The sequence below is a fragment of the Bos taurus genome, chromosome 19, assembly GCF_002263795.3.
Source record: "Bos taurus isolate L1 Dominette 01449 registration number 42190680 breed Hereford chromosome 19, ARS-UCD2.0, whole genome shotgun sequence".
Taxonomy (NCBI): domain Eukaryota; kingdom Metazoa; phylum Chordata; class Mammalia; order Artiodactyla; family Bovidae; genus Bos; species Bos taurus.
This window is the reverse complement of record NC_037346.1, coordinates 26,025,888-26,038,753: the sequence shown is the minus strand read 5'-3', so window position 1 is coordinate 26,038,753 and position 12,866 is coordinate 26,025,888. Positions and strand designations below refer to the sequence as shown.

Here is a 12,866-nt window from a genome sequence, read left to right as displayed (position 1 = left end):
GAACCTGGGTGGGGAAGTTAATGGGGTTGGAGGATGTTTAGAGAAAACTCTGCTGTCACACTCAGGTTGGCGTGGGCGGATTTTAGGCTAAGTGCGCGAGGTACAAGAGTGCATTATTGACACAAACAGAGAAGTCAGATGTGCAGGGAAAAATGGAGACTACCTTTCAGACACACACATTCTGTGATGGAGGAGATCTCTGGACCAATGACATGGTCAACAGCCGTTAAGGGGAGTGTTTGAAGCAGCTGAGGGAGGGGTTTGCTTAGAGACAAACATGAGGGAGAAAGAGAGGCAGGTGGGCTGCATGGAGGGGAAATCAGGTTAGCACAGGAGGTGGAGAATATGGTGGTCATCGAAGAGACAGGATGAGGAGTGGCAGGACGCAGTGGGCCTGCCCAGAGGCAGGCAGGGCACGTCACATGGATGGACCCTGCTGCAGGGGATCTTAGGCAGATGGGGGATGGTGGTCACTGCAGATCTTGATCCTTGAACCCCTGGGGTTAAGTTTAGTGAAAGTGACTCCAGTGCCTAGGACGGAGGAGCCAACAGAGGAGCGGGAGAGAAGAGTGGGTGGGGTACTCACAGCACTGTGTCGGTGGGCCTGCATGCTCCTGGATGTTGTCTGCCCTCATTCAGTTGAAGCCGCCACACGTGGCTGCAGAATCTAATGCAGAAAGTGAACACGAGCAGCTCCATGCTGGTTCGGATGCACACTCTCATTCCTTGGAAATGGGCCATCGCTTGTGTCAGGAACTCCTCGTCCTGAATCTCGTACAAACAGTGAAACAATTGCAGAGAGTAATGCTCACGCCGGAGTTCCAATTCAGCCCACCGCAGCAGTGACTCCCGCTTTCTCTCCCAAGACAGCTTGCATTGGAAAATGTTCTCCATCTCTCTCGCTCCTTGCTCACTCAAAAGGCCGGATAGGAAATGCACGGTTGGTGCCCCAAAGAGGTTATTGATCCCATATACTTCTACCAACTTTTCCATGCTTCCAGTGCTGTTAGGATGGTCACTTTTGTCCCGAATGTCCCCTAAGGCAAAGGACACTGCTGCAAAGAACTCCTGGAAACACAGGTGAATGAAGCTGTAGTTCAGAGATGTGGGGTGTTTTTGAAGAACATCCATCTTTAAGGGAGTGGCACTGATGACCCCATCTAATCCATGCTTCTTGAGGTCCCCTGGACTGAACAGAGTCTTTCCTTGACAGATACCCTCAGCAGCAAGAGTACAGAAGCCCCTCAGCTGAGTGCCCAGGGGCTGAGCTTGGATAGCTTGGGCAAGGTAGCGCAGATAGAGGGCTGTCATGGTCTGCGACTTCAGTGAGAGTTCTTCCCCTGCCTCCATCTGCTGTTTCAGGCAAGTGCAGGCCAGCCAGGACACCAAGGGCGTGAGGCACATGGTCAAGAGTGCTTGGTTTGATTCAACCACGCTAAAGGCTCTAGTTGCTTGGCTTTCCTCTGTGAAATATTCATAGAAATAGTCCTTCCTGGAAGACTCGGAGAACCCCAGGACCTCCACCCAACATGGCTGCTTCAAAGAAGGAATGAACTTCTGCAGAGCTGCAGTCCGAGCTGTGATCAGCAAGGATGCCTCTGGAAATATGGTTTTCTCCACCAAACTGCCCAGCAGTGTCTGCACAGACTGCTGCTGGCTCCGGTGCAGACAGAGCTCTGCCCTCTTCTCCTCTGAGACACATTCCAGTTCATCTAAACCATCGAGGATGAAGAGCAGCTGCTCCGGCTGAGACTGGATCTGTCCAGCGGGAGCCACAGTGGTGGACTGGTCTTTTGTGATGAGTTCCTCCAGACTTGTCAGCTTGGACGTGGCCAGCTCTCTGCAGTTGAAGTAGAAGACATGCTGGAAGTGGTTCCTGTATAGCTGGCCCTCCTCCCAGGCTCTTCTTATGTGCCTGGCCAGTGTGGACTTCCCAATTCCAGCAACTCCATGCAATATGACTGTGTGAGGCCCTTCCTGGGAACCCAGGTCTGAGCCAAATAAGTCTCTGACCTCAATCAAATGCCCTTGCCCCTCAACCACCCCGTGATCCCAGCTTTCCCGGTTCAAGGACTCGTAGTCTTTGTGGTAAGGAGTGTGTAGAAGTAGCAACTGCATGAATTTTGGGTGCAAATCTTCATTTTTCCATGACCAGGTGGAGCAAGGTGTCTCTCTCCTTTGATCCTGGTATCTCTGTCTGCTTCCTAAGTAAGGGAGGGAGAGATAAAACATAAAGGTATAGGATAGGTTTGTTCATTTGTCCCTCCTTCCAATACTCAACAACTGTGTTTTGCACCTGCTCAAGCCACATGCTGTGCTGGCTGCTGATTCAGAAATAAAGGAAATAGAGACTAGAAAAACAGGAGAGAGGCTGGTGAGATATCTGCACTCCCACATTCATTACAGCACTATTCATGATATGGATGCATGATACGAAACAACCTAAGATGTTTCCGTGGATGAATGGATGGATAAAGGTGATATAGTCTATTGATCTAGGTATCTACCTATCTCTCTCTAATGGAATATTATTCACCCATAAAAAGAAGGAAATCCTGACGTTTGTGATAACACGGATGAACCTGGAGGGCATTATCCTAAGTGACATAAGCCAGACAGAGAAAGACAAATATGTATGGTATCACTTATATGTGGAATCTAAAAACAAAAAAATTTAACCTTATAGAAACAGAGAGAGGAATAATGGTTCCCAGGGATGAGGGGGTGAGGGAAATTGGGAGATGTTGATCAAAGAATACAAACTTTCAATTTTAAAATGAATTAGTTTTGAGGCTTTGATGTACAGCATGATGATGATAGCTAATAATACCATACTGTATGTTTGAAACTTGCTAAGATAGCAAATCATAAGCATTCCCAACACACACACACACACACACACACACACAGGTATTCAAGGTGATGGATGTGTCAATTAACTTGATTGCAGTAATTGTTTCACAATGTATATCAAATCTGTACACTTTTAACATAGTACAGTTTTATTTATCAATCATGCCTCAAGCTTGGCTGGAAAAACCAACGAAAAAGAATTCAGCATTAGGAAAAGATGTATTTCTTCTGAATTGGTCTTTTCTATTCATTGAGCAGGGCTTCCCAGGTGGTACTGTGGTAAAGAATCCACCTGCCAATGGAGAAGATTCGGGTTTGCTTCCTGGGTCGGGAATATCCCCTGGGATAGGAAATGACAACCTATTCCAGTATTTTTGCCAGGAGAATCCCATGGACTGTGCTTGCCATGGAGTTGCAAAGAATTGGACATGACCGAGTGACTGAGTGCACATGCATTCTATTGAGTAATAGATATTAGGTAACCAACCCATTGTCTTTCCATTTTTGCCCTAGTTGCTAGATGCTCAGAATCAATGAATGTTTTTTGTAACAACTAATTAACCTCTTGGCTTTCATATTTACTTCTTCATGTTTAAGGTTATTGCTTTTGTATGTTTTGGTAAGATGCCTCTTACATATTACAAAATTCTTCCTTCTTTTCTTCTTTTTCTTCCTCCCTCCCTCTGTCTTTTCCTTCCTTCCTTCCTTCTTTCTTTCCCTGAATGGGAAAAAGTATGATTAATTAAGTCAGTTAATTCATCTCCAACCTGGATCACATTTTAGGACCATGAATTCTACAAGTATACTCCTACCTGGGTGTGGAAGGGATCATTTTAACAAAACATCTCTCAGATTTCAAAAGGGACTTCTCTCATCATTGAGATCAATGTTAAGAAGATGCCTCGTGCATGTCCTAAGCCACTTCAGTCATGTCTGACTCTTTGTGACCCTAAATACTGTGTAACCCACCAGGCTCCTCTGTTCATGGGATTCTCCAGGCATGAATACTGGAGTGGGTTGCCATGCTCTCCTCCAGGGGATCTTCATGACCCAGATGTCAAACCCACTTTTCTTACATCTCCTGTATTGGCAAGCGGAATTCTTTACCACTAGCACCACCTGGAAGCCCTTAGATGACAAGGGAAGCAGAACATTAAATGTGTGGATGGTGGCATTTAGAACCAAACATGGAACAACAGACTGGTTCAAGTTTGCAAAAGGAGCATGTCAAGGCTGTATATTGTCACCCTGTTTATTTAACTTATACCCAGAGCACATCATGCAAAATGCTGGGATGCATGAATCACAAGCTGGAATCAAGATTGCCTGGAGAAATATTAATAACCTCAGATATGCAGGTGACACCACCCATATGGCAGAAAGTGAAGAGGAACTAAAAAGCCTCTTGATGAAGATGAAAGAGGAGAGTGAAAAAGCTAGCTTAAAACTCAACATTCAAAACTAAGATCATGGCATCTGGTCCCATCACCTCATGGCAAATAGATGGGGAAACAGTGGAAACAGTGACAGACTTTATTTTCTTGGGCTCCAAAATCACTGCATATGGTGACTGCAGCCATGAAATTAAAAGATGCTTGCTCCTTGGAAGAAAAACTATGACAATCCTAGACAACATATTAAAAAGCAGAGACATTGCTGACAAATGTCCATCTAGTCAAAGCTATGGTTTTTCGAGTAGTCATGTATGTGTGAGAGTTAGGCCACAAAGAAAGCTGAGCACTGAAGAATTCATGCTTTTGAACTGTGGTGTTGAGAGTCCCTTGGACAGCAAGGAGATCAAACCAGTCAATGCTAAAGAAAATCAACCCTGAATATTCATTGGAAAGACTGAGGCTGAAGCTGAAGCTCCAATACTTTGGCCACTGGATTCTAAGAGGTGACTCATAGGAAAAGACCCTCATGCTGGGAAAGATAGAAGGCAAGAGGAGAAGGGGGAGACAGAGGATGAGATGGTTGGATGGCATCACCGACTCGATGGATATGAGTTTGAGCAAGCTCTGGGAGTTGGTGATGGACAGGGAGGCCTGGCGTGCTCCATCCAGTCCATGGGGTCGCAAAGAGTTGGACACGGCTGAGCGACTGAACAACAGCAGTGGCATTAGAGAGAGTGGAGGCTGAATTCCATCTCTGCCATTCTGAGAGTTTATATTTTCCAGCCTCAGTCTTCTTATTTCCAAGGTGGAATAATAATAACATCCATCTCATGGAGTGGTCGTGAAATTTTATACTGTGCAAGCAAAGCACATGGCACAGAGCCTGACACAGAGACGGTGTCCACCTGACTCGCTCTAGGCCACTTGGGGGCTGAGGAGCTCAGCAGAAATGGAATCTTTCTCTTCCGACTCTAGGCCAGTGCCTGTCCACTAACCAGGTGATGTGTCTTCTGTACTGGATAATACTCCTGCATTTTAATTTCCAGGGGCTTCCTGGAAACAGTGCCTTAGGCAGGTGGAGAGATTCTGGCAGTAGGATTTCTTTTTTATTTTTTAAAAATTGGTTTTACTTATTTATTTTTGGCTGCACTGGGTTTTCATGGCTTTGCGGGCTTTTCTCTGGTTGTGGCAAGCAGGGGCTACTCTTCGTCTTGCGGGGCTCTGGCTTCTCAGTGCAGTGGCTTCTCTTGTTGTACGGCATGGGCTCTAGGGCGTGTGGGCTTCAGTTGCTGTGGTGCACTGGCCTAGCTGTTCTGCAGTATGTGGGATCTCCCTGGAATGGGGATCAAACCCAGGTCCCCTTCATTGGCAGGCAGATTCTTAACCACTGGGCCACTAGGGAAGTCCCAGCAATAGGATTTCTGGAGAGAGGTCTCAGATGTTTGCCAGACCCTTTCTGCTCAGTGTAGCAACCTGGCCTCCATCCATGTCATTGCCTCACCACCGCTTTCCAGAGGCTCAGCAGGGCCTTACCTGTGCAGCTGTTTCCAGATGTTTCAACCAGTGGCCATACAGTCCCAGGACCCTCCTTCTCTCTGGGCTCTGGACAGGAATGACGTGGGATTTCACAGGCTCTCAGGACTGCGGTGGATGTGGGGTCATTGGGTAACTCTTGGCTTGGTGACTCATGATATGGGGAACTTGGAAAACCTTGGTAAATGCTTGGGGAAAGGTCTTCAGGGGAGAAAGGAAAGAAAGGACCATTTATTGAGCATCGATTTCAGGATCATACATTTTAAATTCTCACAAAAATCCTGTGAGATGGTGTTGGTAATCCAATTTTTAAAGTCACAAAGAGAGAGGTACAATTTAATTCTCTTAATGCTCTGAAACTTCCTCTATCAGGTAGAAAGATTTTGATAAACCTCTTGGGGAAGGGAGTTAAGGTGCCCATTTCAAGCAACAACAAATAGTTACTAAGTGGCATTCTAAAGTGGTGGGTCCTCTTCATTGCCAGGCACCGTTTTATTTATTTAAAAATTTTTTATTTATTTATTTGGCTGAACCAGGTTTTTAGTTGCTGCTTGTGGGTTCTTCTTCTTTTTTTTTTTTTTTAGTAATAAAGGTTCTTTATCAGTTTTCACAATCAATACCCAGACAAAAAATAAAAGATAATTACAATCATGACTTGTGGGTTTTTTTAGTTGTAACATACAAACTCTTAGTTATAGCATGTGGGATGTAGTTCTCTGACCAGGGAAAGAACCTGGGTCTCCTGCAGTGGGAGTGGAGTCTTAGCTGCTGGATCAACAGCGAAGTCGCTAAATGCTTTATCATTTTATTCAGACACTGTTTTGCCAGACAATGAAACTCAGGGTACACAAGTTGGGAGCAGAGGGGAACTGCTCTGTGTCTTCAATTAAGGAAGAGTCAGTGAGACTGGGTAGTGTGCGCGGGGAAGGACAAGAGAGAAGAAAGCTGGTAGGGGCACAAGAGGGGACCTTTGTGGGTAGAGAGGTGTGAAAAATCTAACACTTTTCTTCTACAACATCTTGTAGAGTCTACATCATATATCTGAACTTCTGTGCACATGGGTTATTTTAGTGTGGAGTTCAAGATATGTAAATTCTGTACTGTGGCACGGGTTGGTGTGCAGAGTAGAAAACTGAGTAGATCAGATGAGGAAATTGAGACATAGGAGGATAAAGTGATTTGTTTTGTGTCATAGAGCAAGTGGGTGAAGTCAGGGTGGAAAGTGAGGGTAATGGAGCTTGTGAGCATCACTGTTGAGGCTTGGGAGTGCAGTGGTGAAGAGTAGGCATAGCGGGAAGGGGAAGGGACTTCTTTGGTGGTGCAGTGGTTAAGAATTTGCCTGCCAATGCAGGGGACACGGATTTGGTCCCTGGTCTGGAATGATTCCACATGCCGCAGAGCAAGTAAGCATTAGAGCGACGACTACTGAGCTGGTGAGCCTAGAGCATGTAGTCCGCAACAAAAGAAGCCACTACAATGAGAAGCAAGAGCACTGCAATGCAAAGTAGCCCCCGCTTGCCACAGTGAGAGAAATCCAGTGTGCAGCAACGAACACCCAGCGCAGCCAAGAATACTGGAGTGGCTTGCCACTTCCTCCTCCAGGGGATCTTCCCAACTCAGGGATCAAACCTATGTCTCTGGCATCTCCTGCATTGGCAGGTGGATTCTTTACCACTAGCACCTCCTGGGAAGCCCAAGCTGGGGATGGGGACCTTCAAACAGCAGCAGCAGACGGAGGGATAAATGACTGCACCAGGAATGGGTGGTTCTAGGCTCCAGCCCTGGCTCTGTCTCCAGATGCTGTGTGAACTTGCACTTTGATACTGGGACGAGAAGAGGAAGAAGCCTGGTTGTGGCTGGGGTTTGAAGCTTGGGTGACTCAGGATGATGGAGGCCAAAATAAGAGAAGTCAGGAGAGGGAACCGGCTTAGGCTGAGGGGTGAGCCTACCCTTCTCTCGGGGTTTATTTGGAGAACCGAGTCCTCCTTGGAACTTTTTAAACCACCCTGAACCCCAGGATCTTCATAGTCCACTGAGGTTGTGAGCCGAGCTCTGCCTGGGCAAGGACCACATTGCACCAGGTTGGGGGAGATTCACTGTCTGACCGACGTGAGTCTCAGCGTCCCCATCTATCAAATTGGAAGGAGTGCAGTCTCAGCAGAGGGATGCTCCTGAAAGATCATTTTTAGGCCCACTGCGCCCACCACCCTGGCTCCTGGCTCCTCCAGCCTTCTGTAGTTCCTTCTGACTGGGTCCGCATGGAGGTACAAGCCCACTGGCTGCCTCAAAGCCGCCCCCCCCACCCCATACCTCAGGGCCCCTCAGCAAGCCTCACCTTTCCTATATCCAGATGCGAAAATTAGGGGGCTCGAACTCCATTTCAGTGGGTTGAGCACTGGTTGCTTAGGCTTGCAGAATGTCAACACTTTGGTGGAGGTGGGCCAGCTGGGAGACTCCAGGTTGGGTGCACTTGGCGAGTGGGAGAATGAGGAATACAGGGCTGTGGGGAGCAGACAAACAGGTTGGAGGATTGCCAGGGGACGGGGCAGAAGCCAGGGTTGAGGCCTGGGTTCTTCAGGCAAGAAGAACAAGAGAGGTCTTCTGTCTCAACCAATAGAGGTCAAGAGGGAGACCATTACAGCCTGCCTCTTGTAGGAGGATGATTTCCTGATGCTGCTGGACAATTCATCCTGATTTGGGATCCAGAAGATTTGTATCTGTGTCCTGGCTCTCTTTCTACCTCCTCATGAAAGTCAAGCCCCCTCTGTGTGCCTCTCCTCGGTGGGGTGAGGAGTCCCACCTCCCAGGGCTGCTGATTAGTAATAATAACTGCAGTGACAGCAACAGTAGCAACAGAGCTCCTTTTTTTTTTTTTTTTTTTTTGAATACTTACTACATCTTAGGGGCTTCCCTCATAGCAAAGTCAATAAAGAATCTGCTTGCAATGCAGGAGACCCGAGTTCGATTCCTGGGTCAGGAAGATCCCCTGGAGAAGGAAATGGCAACCCACTCCAGTATTCCTGTTTGGGAAATCCTATGGTCAGAGGAGCCTGGCGGGGTACAGTCCATGGGGTCGCAAAGAGTCGGAATAAACCACCACTAGACTCTTAGACTCTGTGCTAAATATTTAATATGAACTATCTCTCTAACCCTTACATAGTCTGAGGAGGTAGGCTCTTACTCTCCCATTTTACAGATGTAGAAACAGAGGCACAAAGCAGTGAAGTGACTCACCCGGTGTGGCAGTGCCTGGTTCCCAAGTCCATGCTTATAACGCAAGGCCAGGCAAATGCCTGCTTAGGAGTCGGGCATGAAACCCCTAACCCTCGCTTCCAGTTGCCCTTCTGAATTCCAGCCTTCTCCCTCTCTGGCCTTCTGAGCACCCCTTCCAGGCCCTGTGAGGACCACATGGGATCCTAGGAATCCACTTGGCTAGAAAAGGAATCCAGCAACCTCCCCTCCCCACCCCAGCAAGCCTCTTAGCTGCAGGCTGGCCTAGGTCTGGATGCCCCCTGATCGGGCAGTCCTAAATCACCGCCCAGAGGAAGGTGTGTGTGTGTGGGTTCTCTGGTGGGGGGTGAGGAGATCGACAGTGGGCAGAGAAGGCTTTGTAAGCACCTGAATTCAAGTCTGTCTCTTCGAGGGTCTTGGTGCATGCCCCTTGCTCGTTCACGTGTGGTCCCTTGGTGTGGATGGCCATACACTCGTGCTGTACCTCCTTCATCACTGAGAGGATCGTCATGGTCTTCCGGCTCCTTGGCTTCTCTGGTTGAGCATGGACCACCTCAGGAGACTGCAAGCGAGGTTCCTCATCAGGCAGCCAAAGCCGGAGCTCCTTCAGCTTCTGTTTCTTCTTTTCCTCCAAGTCCTCCAGGCTTCGGGCTTCACCGGCCATCGCTGCTGGGCTGGGAGACCTTGGGGGTGTCAACTACAGATTGGCACTTGCCATGGGCACTGGCTGTCTACCTCTACAAGGATTAAATCATGTGCTGCTGCAGCTGCTGACCTTTAACATCCCCTGAAGGGAGTTCAGGATGGAGATCAGGGATAGGGGCCTCTGCGCTCGAGGAATACCTGGCAGAACAGGTCTTCAGAGCGTTAGGTCTTTTCAGGAGCTGATTCTTATGAGCCCAATTCTTGCATCTCCTCACATCTAGAAAAGCACTAAAATCCTTCATGGGGAGGTATGCTCCTTGTGACGAGCAGAAACCTGCAACTACAGGTTGCATGAACTCCCCCTTTATCAAAATCACATATATACTGACCTTCCTCTGTCTCCCTCTTTGGAGCAGTTTCTCAGCGCTATCTGAAATGCTGTCTTCTGGGCTGCAGTCCTCATTTTGCCTTCAGTTGCCTTGCAGCTCTCAGGTCATTTTTTTTTTTTTCAAGTCAGCAAGGATGTTTATGGGGAGGGGGTGGATGTTGGGTTGGTGAGGAAAGTCAGGAAGGCAGAGAATAGCAACTTCCTTGACCTCTACCAATGCAGGACTCCCATGGGGATCACTGCTCTTCACCTGGCAAACTCCTATTCAGCATTTAGAATCAGTTTTATAAAATCCCAGGGCATCTGCTGATAGACTTTGTTGGGACAAGGGAGGGGAAAAGGAGTGGGAGGAAAAGCCATAGGAAGAGGGGGGTCCAGAGGAGGCCTGGGAGACACTAGAAGAGGTCAGCTTCCTGGGTGCCAGGGTGGAGGGTGAGGTCGGTCAGGAGGGTGAAGCAGCAGGGCTGGGATGGTGGGAGAGATGCTCTGGGTACTTACTGTTGTGTGTCCCTTGGAGTCTTCCTTCTCCTGGGACTTGGACACGTGGGACCAAGCCTTGATGTGGACAGGAGGTAGGGGCTTTCAGAGCCAAGGGTTGAGTTCAGAGCTGTCTGCTCTCAAGTCTCCTCAGATCTCTCCTGGCCCTGGGTCACTGACCTGGAAGAATAGTCCTCACTCTGTCAGAGCAGGCGTGGGAGTCACCAAAAGGACCCACTTGAGAGTGCAGCCTGAGAGAGGGGGGTCAGGACAGGCATCTTCTGCAGCCTCTCAGTTTTCAGGGCTTCCTGAACCCCACTGCACTTCCTGCCATGCTAGGAGGTGCACCAGGGTGTGTGTCCCAGGCCCAGGGGGCTGCCTGCTTTGTGAGCAGCTCGGCACGCGGCTAGTCAACATTCCTGCTTGAAAGCGGAACAACTCTGCCGCATCTCAGCAAATCTGGGCCTCTGGGGAGTAGGCATGGACTTTCTTCCTCTTTTGTAGAATCCTCAGTGTTGGAGACTCCTGGCAGAGGCACGATGTTACCTAACTCAGTTCCTGTTGTGTAATGGTTTCTGGCCTTAATTGGCTCTGGGCTGGAGGGGACCAGGCCCAAGGAGCTTCATTGACTCCTCATGTGACTGATACCTTTCTCTGAACCTCACTTTGCTCATCTATCAAATAGGACATCATAGATTTGCAAACAGGCTCCAATTAAATACCGGAGTGGGTAGCCTTTCCCTTCTCCAGGGGATCTTCCCAACCCAGGGATTGAACCCAGGTCTCCCTCAATGCAGGTGGATTCTTTACCAGTTGAGCCACAAGGGAAGCCCAAAAGCTCTTAGTAACCTTTAAAAATGTTATATTTAAGTGTTAGTTTTTTTTTTTTTTAGTGGTTAATAAGCACAGTGGAGGACTTTATGGCACGAGGTATAGCCAGAGAGAAGTGTTTTTTTTTTTCCCCCACCCAACACTAACTTTCTGGATACCAGCTAGGGTTCCTTCTCAATTCACTTCTTCCCTCCTTTTTTTTTTTTCAAGATTTAAAGCATTTATTTTGGCAGCCCTGGGTCTTCATTTCTGTGCCTGGGTTTCTCATTGCTGTGGCTTCTCCTGCTGCAGAGCCTGGTCTCTAGGCGCGTGAGCTTCAGTAGCTGTGGCTCCCAGGCTCCAGAGCACAGGCTCAGTAGTTGTGGCACACCTGGGCTCAGTTGCCCTGAGGCATCTGAGATCCTCCTGGACCAGGGATTGAACTCCTGTCACGTGCATTAGCAGGCGGATTTTTATACACTGTGCCACCAGGGAAGTCCTCAATTCACTTGTGACACTAACTACCCAGAGTAAGTGAAGACCCCATGGTTGATGGGGCTCAGTCCCACAAGACCACCCCCGCTTCATACACCAGTTGCAAATGGGGTTTCCTGGGTTCTCTACCTTTCTGTTTGAAGAGATTCCCCAGGACACCTTCTCAGGTTTGATCATTTGTTAGAACAACTCATGGAACTCAGGAAAACAATTTAGTTACCAGTTTCTTGTAAAGGATACAAGTGGGGAATAGCCAAATAGAAGTGATACACACTGTAAAGTTGACATTTTTAAAAAAAATTTATTTTTAATTGGAGGAATTGCTTTACTATGTTGTGTTGGTTTCCGCCATACAACAACATGAATCAGATGTAAGTATACTTGTATTCCCTCCCTCTTGAACCTCCTTGCCACCCCACCCCTCAAGGTTGTCACAGAGCACTAGGTTGATCTCCCTGTGTTACGCAGCCATTTCTCACTTGCCATCTATTTTACACATAGTAATGTTTCAATGCTGCTCTCTCCATTCGTCCTACCCTCTCCTTCTCCTGAGTGTCCACAAGTCCCTTCTGTGTGTCTGCGTCTCTATTCCTGTCCTGCAAATAGGTTTGTCAGTACCATTATTCTAGATTTCATATATATCTGTTAATAAACAATATTTCTCTTTCTGACTTACTTAACTCTGTATAATAGGCTCCATATACATTAATCAACAATATTTGTTTATCTTCTGACTTACTTTGTATAACAGGCTCTGGATTCATCCAACTCAGTTCACCTGACTCAAATGCATACCTTTTCACAGCTCAGTAATATCCCATCAATACAATGGAATATGTACCACAGCTTCTTTATCCATTCATCTGGGTTGACAGGTTTTTAGAGAGGTTTCATTTAGAGAGGCACGACTGATTAAGTCATTGGCCTTGGAGATTAATTCAGTCTTCAGCCTTTATCCCTGGAGACCTCGACTATTCTGGGACCAGTCCTCATTCTGAAGTGATCAAAGCGCCCCCACCCCGGTCACCTTGCTAGCATAA

General features: G+C 47.7%; 1 protein-coding gene across 4 annotated transcripts in view; it reads right to left on the bottom strand.

The window, feature by feature from the left end:
- The window catches only part of NLRP1 (NLR family pyrin domain containing 1), a 31,498-nt gene extending 20,448 nt beyond the window's left edge, over positions 1-11,050 (bottom strand). The window contains exons 1-5 of one of the 4 annotated variants that reach the window (XM_059878475.1): positions 10,543-11,050; positions 9,399-9,694; positions 8,116-8,280; positions 5,781-5,981; positions 587-2,204 (exon numbers count right to left, since the gene is read on the bottom strand). In XM_059878475.1, the coding sequence (XP_059734458.1) occupies positions 587-2,204; positions 5,781-5,981; positions 8,116-8,280; positions 9,399-9,675 (2,261 nt within the window). In that variant the 5' untranslated portion in view covers positions 9,676-9,694; positions 10,543-11,050. The remainder of the gene's footprint in view (positions 1-586; positions 2,205-5,780; positions 5,982-8,115; positions 8,281-9,398; positions 9,695-10,542) is intronic. The other 3 variants (XM_003587406.5, XM_010815958.3, XM_010815959.3) reach the window with 3 other exon arrangements.
- Positions 11,051-12,866: the final 1,816 nt, after the last annotated feature.